General features: G+C 45.5%; 1 protein-coding gene across 1 annotated transcript; it reads left to right on the top strand.

The window, feature by feature from the left end:
* The first annotated feature begins 3,666 nt into the window (after positions 1-3,666).
* Positions 3,667-17,972, top strand: LOC109764909 (uncharacterized). The gene is made up of 12 exons (XM_040399548.3): positions 3,667-3,810; positions 3,885-3,950; positions 4,049-4,225; positions 5,157-5,288; positions 6,495-6,634; positions 8,077-8,163; positions 8,241-8,363; positions 9,495-9,638; positions 10,651-10,752; positions 16,912-17,082; positions 17,171-17,301; positions 17,619-17,972. The coding sequence occupies exons 1-11, from the start codon at positions 3,789-3,791 to the stop codon at positions 17,294-17,296; spliced, it is 1,290 nt and encodes a 429-aa protein (XP_040255482.1). The 5' UTR covers positions 3,667-3,788; the 3' UTR covers positions 17,297-17,301; positions 17,619-17,972.
* The last annotated feature ends 1,960 nt before the right edge of the window (positions 17,973-19,932 follow it).

Below are 19,932 nucleotides of genomic sequence, written 5' to 3' on the forward strand. Positions count from 1 at the left end.
GAAGCCCTCCGTGATCGAATCCCCCTCCGGCAGATGGGATCTCACGGGTACAGAAGGTTGCGGCGGTGGAAAAAGTGGTTTCGTGGCTCTCTTGGATGTTTTTAGGGTACAAGGGTATATATAGGCGAAATAAGTACGTCGGTGGAGCTACGAGGGGCCCATGAGGGTGGGGGGCGCGCCTACCCCCTGGGCGCGCCCTCCTGCCTCGCGGACGCCTCGTTGCATCTCTGACTTCCACTCCAAGTCTTCTGGATTGCGTTTGTTCCAAGAAAGATCCTCGCGAAGGTTTCGTTCCGTTTGGATTCCGTTTGATATTCCTTTTCTGCGAAACACTAAAATAGGCAAAAAAACAGCAACTGGCACTGGGCCTCCGGTTAATAGGTTAGTCCCAAAAATAATATAAAAGAGCATATTAAAGCCTATTAAACATCAAAAACAGATAATATAATAGCATGGAACGGTAAAAAATTATAGATACGTTGGAGACGTATCAGGGACCTAGGGTTGTACAGAGTCGGCTTGCAGAAGAAGGAAATTACATATCCAGACACCAATCTTGCCGTCCAAGCATAGGAGAGTCCTATCCGGACACGGAGGAAGGCCTTCTACCATGTATCTTCACGGCCCATCAATCCGGCCCATATCACTCAGCCCGGACACCCGAGGACCCCCTAATCCAGGACTCCCTCAGTCAACTGAGAGGAGAGTATCCTTACTATTAACAATACCACTCCATGAAGATGCAATACTCTCCTAATCTGCATGGCAGGTTGATGTATATCTTAATGTGTTGTACTCCGTCGTGTCTTATATTTCTAGAGTCACTAATTGGTGGGTCCTTTTGTAACATAAACACCGCCGCGCCCTATCTCTCGAGCATCACTGGCTCATGGGCCCTTCTATAAGGTAGAAAATATCAGGTCAAAAAGACTCATCTATGACCATAAGCAAACAGACGCACATAGCTGAAATGGCTCGCACGTTGCATAATCTAGCATTGGTCCCAAGTTCGACCCCCACGGGCGGCAATACCCCCCTTTTGAAAATAAACCAACCATTGACATGTGGGTCCTGCGGTGTCGCAGGCTTCTGTATATTTCACTATTTTTTTACTTATACACTAGACGCTGATAGGTGGGTCCTAGGTGACCCATGCGTCAATGTATGCGCCAGGTAACAGTCAACTGCATTGACTCGATGGAAATGCTCCCTTTTGGGCGTTTTTGGGATGTTAGTTGGGTGGGGTAAAACTGAGGAGTACAAAGCAATCGTGGGCACAGAAATAGAAATTCCATTTTCTTTTCATCAAGATAAGCATATTTCAAAGTATCCGGGAGTTTCTTTAATTCAAACACATGATCACCCTTAGGTGGAGGAGGATCTTCCAAGATTTCAACATGCAAATTATGCTTAAGAATAGGTTCTTGCCTAAAGAATATTTCATTTCTTTCATTCATATGCATGTCATTTTCATGATCTAATGAATATTGCTCTAAAGGATCTGTAGGAGGCACAACAACAGAAGGAAGACGAATAATAACATCCTTATGAGGTAAATATTTATCATGATGATGTTCAGAGAAGTTAAAAAAATTAAATTCACGAGATTCATCTCCAAACTTAACATTAACTTTTTCTTTAGCACAATCAGTTTCAACATTAATAGTATTAAAAAGGGGTCTACCAAGTATAATGGGACACAAATTATCTTGCTTAGATCCAAGTACTAAGCAATTAGTAGGATATTTGATCTTACCACACAAGACTTCAACATCTCTCACAATCCCAAGAGGTGAGATGGTATCCCTATTTGCAAGCTTAATAGTAACATCAATCTCTTTTATCTCAACATATGAAATATTATGCATAACTTCTTGATAGAGAGAGAAAGAAATAACACTTATACTAGCACCAAGATCACATAAACCATGATAGAAATGATCTCCAATCTTAACAGAAACAATAGGCATGCCAATAACTCTTTTATTTTTATCTATCCTATCTTGTTCATTTCTAACAGGTTTAGCAATTCTAGCAGCTTCCTCACTAAAATAAATAACATGCCCATTAATATCATCAACCTAGAGATCTTTAACCATTGCAATTGAAGGTTCTACTTTAATTTGTTCAGAGCGTTTAGGTGTATTAATATAACTCTTACAAACCGCAGTTGTAGCCTTAAGATGTTCCTTAACTCAACAGCGAAAGAAAGCTTCTCAATATAAGCAGTAGGCACAACAAGATTAGTAGTATAAGCTAGCATTTTCAGTATTAGCAATGATAGGTTCTTCAAAAGCACCTTTAATGGGTTCATGATATTTAAACCACTTCTTTTTAGGAAGATCAACATGAGCAGCAAAACATTTACAAAATGTAGCTACTATCTCAGAATCAAGTCCATATTTTGCACTAAGCTCATGAAAAACATCCGTTTCTATAAAAGACTTAATACAATCATATTCAAGATTTATACCCGACTCTTTACCTTTGCCGGCCTCCCAATCTTCAGAGTTGCGTTTAATTCTTTCAATAAGATCCCATTTAATTTCAATACTTGTTCTTGACAAAGAACCGCAGAAGAAGAATCAAACATTTCTTTATCATGAGAGAAAGCCTAGCATAAAAATTATGAACAATAATATCTCTCGAGAGCTCATGATTGGCGCATTTAAGCATAAGTCTTTAAGCCTCCCTCAAGGTTGAGCGATACTTTCTCCTTCACATGGCCAAAAAATATAGATAAAATTTTGATCACGATGAACCAAGTGCGTAGGATATTTTTTGATGGAATTCTAGCTTTATTCGGTTCCAGTCCCATGAATCAGAATGATCCAATAGCCTATACCATGCCAATGCTTTTCCCCTCCAAAGATAAAGGGAACAATTTCTTTTTAACTTCATCCCTCGACAGATCTGCAATTTTAAATAATCCACAAAGTTCATCCCCTCCATCATCGCCCAGTAGAGGTACTCTATCGGAAGAGCGCGGTTCCGGCGCATGCTGGCCTTCTCCTCGTTCGTGAGACAATCGGCGATGCCGACCACCTCCTTGTAGAGCATCGCCACGTCAGGGGACCATAAGCATATCTCGCGCAGCCGAGCGAGCTTCTCCGCATCGTCGACGACCACCTGAACAAGGATTTACGCCAGCGGAGGAGTGATCTCCATTGAGGATTGGAGATTTAGGATGGTTGGGAGATCGATTGACTAGGGTGAGAAGGGTTAGGGATTTGGGCGAGCTCGGGTTAGGGATTTGGCGAGCTCGGGTGACGGATTTCAGGAATATGAGGAAGAGACGGATCGAGAGGAGTGGTGGGAGGCGGCTAGCTCGGAGTGGTGTAGTGGAGGCGGCTGGCATACTGAATAAGGCTGTGGCGATTTGACTACTTCCCGAGGGAGGTTGACAAGTGTGCCCGAAGACGACGAGGCAAGGCACGTGTGCGGCGGGTGTGCGGGTTGTTTTCGAAAAACGTGAGGGGTTGGCCCCACGCGGCGGCACCAGGGCGCTCTACCGTTGAGGTAGCGTCAAATGTAATGTATTCTCGTGTATAGGGGCCGTATTCGAGTTGCGTTACCTTTCTTTTTTGCGCTAGAGAATTAGAGGACCAAACGTGTAATTTTCTCCCTTTCATCAAAGCCCAAAAAGCCCAAGACCAGTCCACAGCCGTTTCCGTCCAGTCCACAGTATCGTCCGTTTCGTCGTTCCTTGATTCCCTCCCGCATATTAGCCGACTCCTCATTTGTTGCAAAATCGAAATTCGAACCCCAACTTTCGCCGATCCATCGCCATGGCGTCGCCTCTCGAGTACGGTAAGCACCCCCGAAACCCTAGCCCCAACAGCCCCCAAGTGCGGGCTCTTACCGAACTCCGCTCGCCCGTGTAGCTCGCGCCGTGCTGCAGGCGCGGCTTCTCCAGGCGGCGGAAGACGGCGACCTCCCCCTCTTCAAGAGTACGTACGCGCGCTGCGGTCTACGATACTATCTCCTCTTGCCTGCTCTGTTAAACTCGCTCGGACGCTCATTTGGGGGTTTTCGCTCCGTGTCGCAGGGACGGCGAGGGCGCTGGACGGCGGGAAGGGCCGCCTGAGGGAGGCGGTGGAGGGCGCGACCGCGAGTAATTGCGGCGCCAGGGCTTTGCACGTCGCCGCCGTTCACGGGAGGATGCCCTTGTGCGCCTACCTGGTCGAGGACCTCCAGGTGAATGTCGACGCCACCGACGAGTCAGGTTGTCCCTTGTATTCCATCTCGTGCTAAGCGAAACTCTCCGTTGTCAGAAATGAATGTCTAGTCACGTTGGGAAATGCGGGTGACTGAGCTGCACTCCATCCGCACCATAGGATTTCCCCAAGTTTGTGTGCTACCTGTACCCTGTAGGTATATATAGAGTATACTTGTTGTGTTTCAGTTTTTCTGGCGATTTGATTTGGCTTATCTCATGGTATATTTTTCACTAGGCAAGTGTGCAAGTTCTGCAGGGAATTACAATTAATTAGCTTGTAATGCTGAATTTGCTACGTTGTCTTTCAGTGGTAATTTTGGTTAACTGGCAGTTGCTTTAGTGTCGGTGTATCTTACTGTAAACTGTAATGGAATGGACCAATTATTTCATGTTTCTGATCAAGGTAAGCGTTACCTGCATGCATTAGGTTGCTTGCTCGATCGAATTTAAATTATATCTGATCTGCATGATGCATGATTATGGAGAACCATTTTTCCATGTTATCATGTCTCTGCTACCATGATTTTTTTTAAAGACTGCTGCCATGATTTCATACACTAGAACTATTAAATAAGCTTTTTCCTAGATTTTAGCTTATTGGATTAAACAAAAAGACTGCACGGGTAATCTCAGCCTATAGACTTCCGTACCAGACTGACATGCCAATTTGTCAAAGCTGAATCATACGAGGATGATTGGTTATGTGCATATTGACATCTCTATCCTAGTTTTGTGTTAATATTTTAATTGCATTGTTTTGGTACTTATCCTGCTGAAATCAGTACTATGCACTTCATTTACAGAGCCTTATCAAAATAAAGTTTGTTTATGCCATGCGTCGGTGTCAAGATATTTTTCATGTATTATAGCAAAGCAAAGATGCTTTGCCGCAAAAATCTCTATTTTCACAAGCTTATTCTTTTGATGATTTTGATAGGCGAGACAGCTCTGAGTTATGCAGCTGTTAATGGAATTGTGAATATTGTGCGCTATCTTCTTGATCATGGTGCCAATCCAGATAAGTCTGGTCCTCGAAGGTGTACTCCTCTCCACATGGCAGTTGGACAAGGTCTCTATCTATTTTCTATTTCAGCTGGGACTATTTATAAATTGCTTCTTTATCTGTTTTCTCTGAGTGCGAATAATTGTGGAATAACCATTATATGTTGGAAGATAGGGAACTACCCATGTAGTAGCAAGGTTGTGCATAGTTCTTGTTTAAGGTTCACATGGTTATCCACTTATGCTTCTGCTGTTCTTGTTCTAGAGATTTCTCCATGATGAATGAGTTGGGTGGGTGAGTGATTTTGAATTATTATTTTTGTTATGTTTGTGCAAGTAAATGATGTGTTTCAGTATAAACCGAGTAGATAACATCTGAAAGTATGTACCTAAGCAGTGGTCATTCAAACTTTAAAAGTGTTACCAACTGACCATCCTGTAGTTCTAAGACTTACCAATACAAATTTATAATTGAGCTACCTTTGTCTTTATTTATTTTTTAAATTTGAGAGCAATAATTCTCGTCTGGAAATGGTTAAACCTTTGTATTCAGACCGATATCAGTTCAATTAAATTTTGTGCTTAAATTTACAATTCAGACCATGCAGGAGGAAACTATTTCCTATCAATATCAGCCATGAAAATTTGTTACTCGTCCAGAATATTTTGAACCGGTTTCTAAATCATTGCTGGGTAGTATCAGAATTCCTGTTTATTTGAGCTAAACTTGATCAGAACTTGAGCTGTATAGACAATAATTCCATTCATACTTACGGACAAAAATGATCTACTAATTTATATACCTATCAGGAAAAGAAAACAAACATATAAGTTTGATTGGAGCTACTATTTGAACCGACTCTGAACATGACACATATATGATCGATTCCTGTCATATACTTCCTTTGACCATCTGGATTTGTTAGTCCTCATTACTGTTGCAGTTATTACCAGAATTACTAGAATTTTTCAGGTTTGGTGTTATCATCTCTCTCTTGCCATTTGAGATGGTGCACATCACATTCGGACATGCAACAAGTTCTTATGTTCCTTTCACAGGCTTGAGCGATAAGATACAAGGAAGTTTATTTTTTAACTGACAGGAGCACTGCCTATTCATAAAGGGGAAATAGAACCAATATTTACATTATGGATTTGCTATATTATCATACTTGTCTATAACAGTGCCTATTGCAGGGTCTGACTTTTAGTTAAGAAAACTGTGAAATAGTGATAATACTGACCTATTTCATGACCTGTATTTTTAATTCAGGGCATTGTGAAGTAGTAAAGGTTTTGCTCTCAAAAGGAGCTGATGTCAATTGTTATTCTGACACGGGGACTCCACTGCATATTGCTGCTGTATTTGGGTTAGATGATGCTATGAAGGTTTTGTTGGACCACCATGCAGATGTAAGTCTCACTATTTTACCTTGTTTGCTCCTTGTACTTACTATGCAGATTTTGTTGGACCATCATGCAGACGTAGATCTCACAGGGAGCTCCCTATTCGTCTGCTCTATTGGGTGTTTTACTGTGTTACCTTTGGAACCGAGAGAACTTTACTGTTGTGAGGTTCTAGGTTTGAGAATAATATTAAATCAGGTTGATTGATTATATAATTACCTCAAGTTTCCAACTTGACTCTTTAGATTCATCCTGTCTTCTGTTTCGCGCCTTGTTCGTTTCTCCGTGTATGTCCATTTCCTCTAAGCTTTTATGGAAAATGTTAATTTTTCTGCAGCAGAGAAGTTAAGTTTCACTGCTTAGTGCCACTTGTGGCACGCACTCACTCAGAGCAATTCTTCTTTCATTGTTGCATCTATATTCCTACTTGTGCATTTCTTTTTTTGAAACTGTCACCAGGGGGAAGAGTTCCCCACCTCAATATGATCTCATTTCAAAGAAGAGATTGATCCTGTTTATAAGGTAAACTGGATGGAAAACCTGAACTGAGAACTTCAAAAAAGTGATTGATCGAAAACGTGTGCATAATTTTGCCACATACATTTAAGAATATAATGCACCAAGTACTGCACAATCCACTTCATTTGAACATGCTGCTGTACATCAGTTCTGTGTTGAAGTTCAATTGCTGTAACTTCGATTCTGCGTTGGAACTGAGTAGACTTGTACAATTTAGGGTGTCAATGGATTGGATATATCTGACTGGCACAGCACGAAATCTAAATCAAATTGTCCCGGCTGTGATATTTGCTATCTGGAAAGAGAAGATCGTAAGACACACACTTAAGTTGTTTTTCTTGATTTTTAATTGTCACCTAGCACTGCCGCCAGTGCTTAGGTTGTGCATTTGTGGCGGCATATGCAGTACTCACATCATGGAGGAGGGTTGCGACTTGCAAGTGTGGCCCTGTGTTGGTAACCTAGCCCTCACATCACTCTTCTCTGTGGCTCATTGGAGGGAAGTGCTTGATAAATCGAATATATTAGCAACGAATTTGGTTTGTATTAGTTAAGTCAATGGATCTTATTCCTTAACTCTTGCATGCTTATGGTTTGACTAGTTAATGTTGTGTGGTCACTAACAGTGTGTATAGGTTTATATATTTGTATGTAGTGACTCCAAATTTGTAGCCGTGTTCTGGCAATATGGTTCTTTATGTAGTTCTGTTACTACTTACTACCACTTCCTTTGCTTGCCGCGTGTCTGCTAACTTTAATCATGTAAGGGTGCTAATTTCCTTAGTGTAATATGCCCACCTATTTGTAACCATGTTCTGCCATTTTGTTTCAATCTGTTCATATTAAGTGCGAATACCACTTTTTTTGTTCTCCACATGTGCCAACTTTCAACACGCAGAAGTGCTAATTTTCTTAACCTTCCTTGTCAGTGTAACAAAGCAGTTTGCATCGCCGATACACCTCTCATCGTTGCTCTCCGAGCTCACCGGCGGAAATGTGTGAAGCTTCTGATTAAGGTTGTTTACATTGTTCATGCAACCAACTGAAAGTTATGACAATCTTATTTAGAGGCATCTGCAACATTTCTGTGTAGGCTGGTGCTGATTTGAAGGGTCTTGGCAGTGCTGATCCCATAATAGTTGCTATAACTGAGGGTTTAACTGATTGTCTCAAGTGCTTACTAAATGCTGGCGCTGATCCCAATGTCATTGATGATGTAAGTTTTGACCTTTTCATTTAGTTACCAGTGCATGTTCTTTACATTGGAAATTGAATTGACGACTAATTCTTGTTGACATTCAGATATCTAGTAGAAGATGTTCTTGCTCACAATGCGGAAGTATTTTGTTATGATCTGCAGGGCTATTAGGACCTTAGGAACCTTGTCCTAGGAGAAGGATGCGCACTCAACCTTTGTAGTAGTAATTCCCTTGTAACAAGGCATATACCATTCAAACTGGGGCTGTTACAAGATTAGGACTCAGACTGTAATGCATTGCTGTGTCTTCATTCTGACGTGCCTTCCGGGAAAGTCCTGACAGCCACATGCCCAGGGTAGTGGTATGCACTCCCTTACATACAGCTGTCTGAGAGCTGGAACGTAGGATACAGATCCTGGAGTGATTGAACATCCGCAAAGTCTGGTGTGCTCGACCCTTGTTGGCCTTAGATGATGGACTGGAGACCTAGCATGAGTGCATGACATAGTTGAGGTGGCCGCTTTGTTGCATTTGGTGATGAATTGAGCACTTAGATGATGTATCAGTTATGTCTGCTAGACCCACCTTGACACTGCAAGTGGCTGTGAGGACAACCAAAACCTCAAGGTTAATGGGTGGCATTTAACATGCATTAGAATAGGTCAGTACTCTACTAGATGTTCCCTGCACGCACAAAGGCGGGTTCTTTAATGTTTACGATCTTCGATGCAAGATTTTAACTATGGTTTCCAGTCATGTATGAAAGGGTTTTGCGCAATAAATCCGATGACATTATTTTCATAACTTGATCTACTATTTATTTTTCATAAACTAGTGGCCAAAGGCTCAAAGGTTCACTGCACGGATCCCATGCAGACTTATCCTTCTGGATGGAAGTACTCCCTCTGTTCACAAATGTAAGATGTTTTGGCAGTTCAATTTAAACTGCCAAAATGTCTTACATTTGTGAACAGAGGGAGTAGTAATTTAAAGGCAGTATAATAAGTGAAATTTTCATTATTGCCATGTTCAGCTCTAGCCAGATGTTGTATGCTACTTATGGCTGCTATGTTAAGTTGTTACTGTGATACCGTCATGATACTGGTGGGCCCTTTCAAGTAAAATATGTCTCTGTTTATTCATAACAGTTTGGACGCCTGCCAATTGAAGTTGCTGCATCTCACAATAGCCGGGAAGACGTTGAGATCCTATTTCCAGTAACTTCTCGCATTCCATCAGTGCGTGATTGGAGCATTGATGGCATAATGGCTTACGTAAAATCAAAAGAGAAGGTACAAACTAGAACACCATTGTCATATCTAAGATTTTATTATTATTTGGTCTTAACAGTTCCTGCAGTATTCTGTAGATTCTTCAATAATCAATGTGTGCCCTGACTTGAAAGCAAGTATTTGTTGCACTAGAGCATTTCCTATTCCATCCATTCTTCAGTTATTACCCCTGAGTTCAAAAGCTGAAATTGGTTTGCTATTGCAATTGGTTTCCATGCATCTTTCTTGAAGGCAGCATTGCAATTGGTTTGCTATGAACTATGATTTAGTAAATCCATAAATTCATCGAGATTTAAGGGTCTAGTAGCAGGAATAGGAATACTATCAATTTGACTTATGCTTTCTCTAAATATATCACATTTAATTCTATTACGTTCCATAGTTGCAATTATGAGCCACCTGTCTCATTTTTTTTTGTGGGGGTCAAGCACATAACTGATCTCAAATAGATACTTGTGAAAGCTGTGAGAAATGAAATATGTAGTCATATGTTTACCTCGGATAGTTCCACATTGGGAGAGGGATGGATGGTGGATGCGGCAGTTTAGTGGTCATGGAAAAGGTGTAAACCCCTAAATGACTTTTCAATGCGTGAGGTGGCTTATTTAAAATTTAACAAATTATGTCACCTCTGGCTACCTAGTGCGTTCATCCCTGTTTCAATAATTTGAGTGGGAAGTTTGAAGTTTGCACAATAGCACTGAGATTGTGAAATATGACTGAATGTGTTCCCATTCCACGTTTATGTGGTAATTCCTAAATGGTCAAGATTTTCGGATATGGCTTCTCGGCAGAGTATCAGCATTGGGTAACACAGGTTCTTTCACTGTTTTGGAAGCAGTTGTGAATGCGTTATGTGCATGTTTGGGGTTTGGGTGGGGGTGGGCCGGTGGGGGATATGTAAAAATAAACAAGTCGTGTAGGTCAAGCTAATATTAAGTTGGCTGATTATATCTGCTACCTTCCCATATATGTCTTAACCATATGTATCTGATATACTCCAATTGTACAGGATGACCCTATTTTAAAAATGAATCCAGCTAATATGAAGATAGAAGGAAACAAAGCATACAAGAGAAAAGACTATATTACTGCAGCAAGGCTCTACACCATGGTATATTTTCCACGATGCTGTCTTATCACTCCTAGTTTACAATTGCGCGATATTTTAAGAAAAGTTATGTAGTTTCAGAAAAATCAATATTATTGTGATCTATCGGCAATTGTATGGCTTACACGCGTATTCATGGTATCAGTACAAATCGGTGGCTATTACAGGCAAATCTCACGAACTAGGACTAGGGTTCATGCGAGAGGAAGGGGAATGGGGAATGGGAGCCGGTGCCGCCGCCGTGATTCACTGGATGTTGCTTCTGGGTTGAGTGGGTGGATAAGTAGGTGACCGCCTGGGCTGGGCCGGCTCACACCCACTCTGGCCCAAACACTCTTGAGTTTGCCTTGCGAGCCCGCGCTGGCCTTGTTGCCGTGGGTGAGCCAGGCCCGTCACTGCTTGGTGGCCCAGGGGTGCTGACATCCCCCCTTTCTTGAGGCGAGGCTTGCCCCCAAGCCTCAGAAGCCGGGAACCGAGCTTGCAGCGCAGCATGGTCCTCCCAGGAATCCTCTACAGCCGCTGGGTTGGACCAGCGGACTAGGATCTGCTCCACCATAGGCCCCCGGCGTTGGCGCCAGTGGTGCTCCATGATCTTCACAGGAACCACAGGAATGTCAGAATGGACAGGAAGGTTGCTGGAAGCTGTCGTACCTGGGACAAGTGCTTTCCGGAGTTGTGAAACATGAAAGACTGGGTGGATTTGAGCTTGCTTCGGGAGTTGCAGCTTGTAAGCAACATCGTTGACACGAGCAATGATTTTGTAAGGCCCGAAGAACCGGAAGGAAAGCTTGTGACAGGCCCGTCGAGCAACCGAAGTCTGAATGTAAGGCTGCAGCTTCAGGTAGACAAAATTATCAACCTCAAAGACCCGGAATGATCTCTTGTCAGCTTGCTGCTTCATGCATTGCCTAGCACGGTTCAGGTGTTGTTGTAACAGATCCTGCACCACCGCTTGTTCATCAAGCCAGGATCGCAGAGCTGGCACTGAACAGGCGCTGGTCGCTGTTATCCCCCATTGCCGTGGTTCATGGCCGTACATGGCTCGGAAAGGTGACATGCCAATAGCAGAATGGTGCGAAGAATTGTACCAGAATTGGGCCAGAGGGATCCAGAAGCTCCAGCGACGTGGGCATGCTTGAGTGAAGCACCGCAAAAAGGTTTCAAGGCATTGGTTGACTCGCTGTGTCTGCCCGTCAGTCTGTGGGTGATTGGCGGAACTCATGCGTAGGCCCGTACCAACGTATTTAAACAACTCTTGCCAGAAATGACTTGTAAACACCGGGTCACGGTCGGATACGATCGAACCTGGGAATCCATGCAGCCAGTAGACTTGGTTCATGTACAAGAGAGCGACCTTCGAAGCCGTGTACGGGTGTGCCAATGGAAGGAAATGGGCGAACTTGGTCAGTTTATCCACAATGACCAGAATGCAGTTGGCTCCGCCAGAAGGCGGCAGACCATCGATAAAATCCATGCTTATCATCTCCCATGACTCCTTGGGTACTGGCAAAGGCTCAAGTAGCCCTGGATAAGCAGCTCGATCCAGTTTCGCCTGTTGACAAGTCGGGCAGCATTGGACGTAGTGCTGAATGTGAGTCTTCATCTTAGGCCATGCAAATAAGCGGCGCACCCGACGCCAAGTGACTGGGAAGCCGGAGTGTCCACCGAGCGGAGTGTCATGAAACGCAGCAATGATCTGCTGCTGAATAGCTGTTGCGCCCCCGAGCCAAATCCTCCCTCGGAAACGAATGATGCCCTGTTCTAGAGTGAAGCGCCCTTTGGGATCCGGACAGATGGCCAGCTGTTCCAGTAACTTGTGTGCTTGAGGATTAGCGTTGTAGATGCTGAGGACATCTTCCATCCAACTAGGCTTGCATGAAGAGACCGTGTGAAGTTGATCCGCATGTGTGGCTCTTGATAATGCGTCAGCTGCCCCATTCTCTACCCCTTTCTTGTATTTGATAGTGTAGCGGAGTCCCAGCAGTTTGGTGAAAGCCTTTTGCTGCCACGGTGTAGTCAGCCTCTGTTCCTCCAGGTGAATGAGGCTCTTTTGATCAGTCTGGATCACGAACTCACTGTGCTGCAAATAGGGTCACCATCGCTCAACCGCCATGACCACTGCGAGACACTCTTTTTCATATGTTGACAAACCTCTGAATTTGGGACACAAAGCTTTGCTCATATAGGCGATTGGATGCCCTTGCTGCTGCAGAACTGCCCCCACGCCGGCGTCACATGCATCTATTTCCATGATGAAGGGTTGAGAGAAGTTGGGTAATGCTAACACCGGGGCTGTGATGAGCCCTTTTTTAAGCAGCTGAAAGGACTCGTCTGTTGCCTGAGTCCATACAAACGGGGCTCCCTTTTTGAGTAGATTGAACAAGGGCCGTGCCATGATCCCAAAGTGGCGTACAAATCGACGGTAATAACCGGCCAGCCCGAGGAATCGTCGCACTTCTTTAGCATCAGTTGGTGTAGGCCACTCCTCGACGGCTTGGATCTTGCTAGGATCTGTGGCAGCCCCCTCCTCACTGATGACGTGCCCCAAATAAGACAACCTCTGCTGGCCAAAGCAACATTTTGAAGCCTTGAGCTTCCACTGGTCTCGCTGCAAGAGGCGAAAAACCTGCTTAAGATGCTCTGTATGATCCTCCAAAGTGCGGCTGAAGACTAGGATGTCGTCAAAAAACAGCAGAACACACTTGCGGAGCAGAGGATGCATAGTATTAGTCATGGCCCCATTGAAAGTGGACGGGCCTCCTGCTAGACCCATTGAGAGTACCAGGAATTCAAAATGTCCCGAGTGGGTTTGGAAGGCAGTCTTGTACTCGTCGCCCTCGGCGATTCTGATTTGGTAATATCCTGCTCGGAGATCGAGTTTGGAGAACCACACTGCTCCGTGAAGTTCATCAAGTAACTCTTCAATCACTGGAACTGGGAATCTAGCGACGGATGTCATGGCATTGAGGTGACTATAATCAATACACAAACGCCACATGCCATCCTTCTTCTTAACCAAGATAACTGGTGATGCAAACGGGCTAGAGCTGCGTCTGGTAACCCCCTGCCTGAGCAACTCAGCCACTTGCTCCTCAATCTCAGTCTTGTGCTCTGGCTTGTGACGATACGGCCGGATATTGACAGGTTGAGCACCGGGTACTAGAGGAATATGATGATCACAGCTGCGCTTTGGTGGTAGCCCTGTCGGTTCGCCAAAAACATCTGAATACTGCTCCAGCACAGCACAGACACACTCAAGGGTGACCTCTTGCTCCTCTCCCGTCCCCACAGTCACTTGGTAAAGCTGAACCATATGCGAAACAGCCCCTTGACGACATAAACTGCCCAGTTGCATGCTGTTAATGACTTAACAGGAAGGTGTAGATGGGTGCCCATGAAGGTGGACAGTGCCCGCAGCCTCTGGAATGGAGATATGCTTGCCCTTCCAGTCCACCGTCATCGGGCTGTGCTCCTCAAGCCAGTCCATTCCCAGGATTGCGTCATACATCCCCAGCGAAAGAACTTTGAAGTCTGTGGTGAATTCATGACCTTGCGAAGCCCACTTGCAATCAGGAATAGATGCTACACACTGTAATTCGCCGCCGCCAGCAACCTTGACACGCCAAGCATGGGTCAACGGAGCGACCCCTGTCAGTTGGGTGGCCAGTTGAGCGTCGACAAACGATGTAGAGCTGCCGGAATCCACCAACATGAGGATCTCGTGCCCCTGCAGCCACGCGTGGAGCTGAAACGCCTTGGGTGACTTGTCGCCAGTGAGTGCGTGCTTGGAGATGGCCATCACGGCCTCTGGCGACGGCTGCTACTCTCCATCGAAGACGGAGTCGAGGCCGAAGAGTTCCAGGAGCTCCTCCACTACGTGCAGCTGCACCGTGGCAGGACACGTATGATCGTGGCCCCACCGCTCGCCGCACTTGAAGCAGAGGCCGCGGGCGCGGCGGTATTCATGGAGAGCCTTCACTTTGTTGTTGTCCGCGCGAGCGCCCTCGATGCCGCGTCTGTCACTGGCCGCTGGCGTTGGTGCGACTGGCTGCGGTGGAGGCCCCGGCAACAGCAGCGCCTCGGAGCGTTGCCCCGTGTCCAGCGAGCGCGACGCTGGCGGGTGCGGAAGTGGATGCTGCACACCCCCAGCCACTTCCTCCTGAAGCAGCGCGAGGGAACAGGCGGTGTCCAGATTGGGTGGTCGCTGTACCAGCACCACCGCCCGGATGTCGGCACGGAGTCCCTCCACAAAGCGAGTAAGGTAATAGTAAGGGTGAATTGCATCAGAATAAGAGGCCAAATGATTAATAATAAGTTGGAATTGCTCAATATAGTCAGCCACAGTAGATGTCTGCTTAACGGTGTAAAATTGACGAATGAGCAACTGGTGGCGATCGTGCCCGAAACGAGTGCATAAGAGGTTAGAGAATGACTCCCAGTCGAAGCCTGCAAGCTTCTTTTGGATCAATTGCAGCCATATGGCGGCCGATCCCGAGAAATTCAAGGATGCCATGGGTACCCAGAACGAGGAGTGGATGTTAAACATAGAGTACTGTTCACAGAGAGTTTTCCAGAGTTTGGGGTTCTTGCCCGTGAATTTTGGAAAACAAATGGAAGGGTGTGCCTGTCCCAAGCCCGCGAGGAGCTGGCTGGCATGAGAGAATGGCGAAGCAGCGGGAATCAGGGATGGGGATGCGGGGAACTGACCTATGCTCGGGAGGGGCACCGGCGTCATGGCCGGCGCCGACTCCCGGTGGAGGAATGCGTCGCTGTGGTCATCAGACCCGTGGGGCAGCTCCTGCGCGTTGATACCGGAGCCGAGGAGGCTCCCGGCCGCTGCGAGGGAGGGGGCGGGGGCCGACGCCCCGATCGCTGCCACACCAGGCGCCGCCGCCGCAGCCGCGCGCCCTTGCTGAAGATCGGCCACCGCAGTGCTCAGATCCGCCACACGACGCTCCAGATCAGGCCGCCACGCGAGGAGATCGTTGACCTTGGCGGTGTTGGCATGCACAGCCGCTGTGTTGTTGCGCAGCTCGACGCGGAACTCGTCCATAGAGGACGTGAGCTTGTCCATGTACTCCTTCATGGTGGGATCCATGGCCTCGATCTGCAGCCGAGCTTGATGAAGACGGCGGGTCTCGACGAATTGCGCCAGATCGCGCGCGGAGGAAGAGTGGTGGCTGGTCTCTGATACCAGATGTTAGGAGCAGGATAGGTTCTGTGTATTACAGCGGAGAATCACTCTCAGAGTACAAATTGGTGGCTATTACAGGCAAATCTCATGAACTGGAACTAGGGTTCATGCGAGAGGAAGGGGAATGGGAAATGGGAGCCGGTGCCGCCGCCGTGATCCACTGGATGCCGCTTCTGGGTTGAGTGGGTGGATAAGTAGGTGACCGCCTGGGCTGGGCCGGCTCACACCCACTCTGGCCCAAACACTCTTGAGTTGGCCTTGCGAGCCCGCGCTGGCCTTGTTGCTGTGGGCGAGCCAGGCCCGTCACTGCCTGGTGGCCCAGGGGTGCTGACATTATGGAAAGCCATTGTGCTGACATTATGGAAAGCCATTGTCATCGTGATTAGAGGAAAAGCCTTTCCTGCCACTTAAACTTTGTGCAATCTAGCTGTCAGTATTCCATACTTCCTGTTGTTGTTGGTGCTGCTGCTGCTGATTTAGGTGTTGTTGCCTTAGTGTCAGTACTGTCAATTAAAAAGCAGGTTGCCCTAAACTTTTACCTTCTCTTTTCTTTGCTTAAAAGGAGAAAAAAGGTAGTCATTTGTTGTGGCTTTGTACTATCTTCAGAATGCGGTGAACTTGAATGATTGTAAATTATCCCAGGGTTTGTTGGACCCCCTCTCGGATGTTTCTCCCCGATCTGCTGACGAGTTATACGGTGCCATGCCATATGCTAAATTGCCATTTTGAATTTAGGTAGGTTAGAAAGGCTCTAATTTGGATGGCTTATAGTCTTAACAAAGTAAAATCTGCATCCTATCCAATCTGTATGTCGGTTTATCAGACAATTCATGCACAGCTTACCACTTGGCCCTTTCAAAAAAGTTTTGCCAGTTTCATTCTACTCATACAGCTGCCCCTGACGAATTTTTGTTTAAGTGGTACCAGTTAGCAAAAGTGATAACTACTGGTTTGATTTGTTGGTGTAGGCAGAAGGTGACTACCCAGAGAATGTAACATTGATTTCAAATAGAAGCGTTTGCTGGCTTAACATGGGTGAAGGAGACAAAGCTTTGCGGGACGCTCAAATTTGCAGGGCACTGCGTCGTGACTGGCCAAAGGCCTGCTTCCGGGAAGGGGCTGCTCAAATACTGTTAAAGGTTTTTTTTCTTTCTTTAATTGGCTTTCACAGCTGTATTTTCTTCAAAAAAATCTTTCTTCATGATGCTGTGGTCCTTCTGTCTTCAGGACTATGAAAAGGCATGTGATGCATTCCTTGATGGCCTCAAATTAGACCCAGGGAACAGTGAGATTGAGAACGCCTACTCCTCCCCGTCCATTGAAGTCTTAGTTTGGAAGGACAAAATTCACTAGATTCGGTGCGGCACAATAATTCAATCAAATACTAGTACATATCATCTGTAGCTGTCATATGGAAACACATCAATTGACTTGCTGGTGACTTATTTTATCTGCAAAGAACATCTAGCCAGTAGTTTGTAGATGATTTTATTTCCTGTCATTTGGGACGTGAGATGTTTCTCAGAACTCCTAGGGAAGCTGAACCGAACCATCTACTATGAAACTCCTGTATGATAAATAGTGCTTGAATACGCAAGAGCATTATCTAAACACGCACCATGCATATGCTATAAGCTTTTGTATACGCTGTAATTGTCGGAATATGGTTTTTCAGGGAGGCTTTACATTCCCTGGTGGTAGCACATGCTGTCAAGAAGGGCCACTGAAGTGTCATCTGCCCCAAGAAAGGAAAACTTCTACGATGTTAAAAGAAATTAACTGGCCTCGACAAGCAGATTATGTGATTTGATCACTCTGCAATGCGCTGTGGACTCCAATGTAAGAATATAAAAGTTGAGCGCTTAAAATCAGTATTGCACCAAGAGCGTTGTCCACGGCTTCACATCTTCTCATGTCAGATGAGGCCGAGCAGTTTGGGCAAGCTTGGGAGTTCCCTGCATAACGAAACAATTACTGAAAACTATTGTCTTCACACTCAACCATTTAATCTCGTCCAGAGGTTGGTAGATGTGATGGCATGAAAAAAGCAAGACCTGACCAACTGGTCGCTGCATCTGTTTGTCTCTGTTTAGAAAAAAAAACATTGAAGCCAGTCTCTTATAATAGTCTCTCGCTATCTAGCTCGCTGGGCGCTGGCGATGGCCGTGGTTATGTGCATTTGATGCCCACGTACGGCCTCTTCTTTTTTGTAGGGAGGGGACTCCTCTGTTTGGAAACCTAGGAATAGGGGAAATGCCGAGTAAGGGGTAAGGATGTAGCGTACTCCCTCCGTTCCAAATTACTCGTCGTGGTTTTAGTTCAAATTTGAACTAATTTGGAACAGAGGGAGTATATGTCTGCAAAATTTCATGATGAAATATCCTTTTTTTTTAGGTAGACGAAATACCTTGAATTGCAAGCTGCACCAAAGAACAAGACCGTGGACTTTAAGAGTGAACGATGAACAGTATATGTGCTAAAAAGCCATATATTTGTTTTCTGTAGCTCTTATTTTAACGTATTGCATCAACATATTACTATAGAGCATCAAGATGGGAAGTGAGGAACAGCAGCTAGGACCTAGCCGCGTCCCTTTGGTCCAAGTTTTTGAACCGGAATATCCAAAGAGAGAAAACTTGCACGATGTTCTTTGTGGAGATTTTAGCAGGAACACTATCATCTCTGAAGATGAGAGAGTTGCGCGTTAAGGGTGCTAGGCTTCGACGCAAATTGCCTTCTGTGCGTGAGAGGAGAGGAGCAGAGATAGGGTTCATCGAGCAAATGGGTAGGATGCAAATCTGGAATCTTGAGGGTACCCTTTGACTCTCCTTAGTTCGACTAAATGAACTAAAATTTCAAAATCCACATTATGTTTTAAATTTTAATTCATTTGATTTAATTAAGTAGGGTCGGAGGGTATGTGTTCCAAATTTACATGCCTACAAATTAGGAAATTTCACCCCAACTCGTTCACTGCCACGTCATCTAACAGGTCACAACCCAATCGGGCAGTCAGCATAATGAGTCAAAGGGGTTGTTTGGTTGGTGCCCATGCCAGCCCTACCAAAACGAGGGTTTGCCCAAAAAAATTGGCACAAGATTTTATCGCCAAGGTTTCGCCCACAGGTTGCAGCAAAATCTCAAGGGGTGACCAAATAATCGGCGCGGTCCAAACACTTACCAACCCATCGGTGAATGACTAAAAAATTGCCCGGGCAGCTCTAGGCGCCCATCCAGACAGCCCCAAAACAACTATGGATGTGACTCATCACAGGGGATTTTTTTTGCGGGTGAAAGAAAGATTTTATTTCATCAATCAGGACATAAGTCATTCTTACAAATATCAGGGATGTCTCCTAGTCCCGAACCAACCACACCACAGTGCGACCTTCTGTCCGTCCAAAGGAGGCCAGATAATGGCTTGCCCATTCTGTTCCCTATGAACATGAGATAGCTTGAACATCCTCCCTTCCCTCAAAAGCCTTTGAATTTTATCAACCAACATGGTATAGCAAGACCGGTCCATGTTCGGACCATTAATCATCACAGAGGATTTCAGGAGTGAAAACTATGGGGCTACTTGGTTGGTGCCCATGCCAGCCCTACAAAAACGTGAGCTTGCCAAAATTTTGGCATAAGATTTTGCCGCCAGGGTTTCACCCACATGTTGTAGCAGAATCTCAAGAGATGACCAAATAATTGGCAGGGAAATGAAAAGTTAGGGGGACGTTTGGATTACGCCCAGGATGGCCACGCCAAATCAGGGCGAGCCAAAATTTTGACGAAGGAATCGACCGCCCGCGCTTCGTCCACGCGTGGGCGTGATATCTGAACCAGACGACCATTGGCGTGGAAGGGGAAGCTAGGCTTTAATCCAAACGCTCACCCATGCAGTCAGTCAACGCCAAGATTTTGGAGTGGTAATCGTCGGCCACCATCTAAACGGCCCTTCCAAACACCTACCAACCCATCGGTCAATGACCAAAAAA

Source organism: Aegilops tauschii, chromosome 2 (genome assembly GCF_002575655.3).
Source record: "Aegilops tauschii subsp. strangulata cultivar AL8/78 chromosome 2, Aet v6.0, whole genome shotgun sequence".
Taxonomy (NCBI): Eukaryota; Viridiplantae; Streptophyta; class Magnoliopsida; order Poales; family Poaceae; genus Aegilops; species Aegilops tauschii.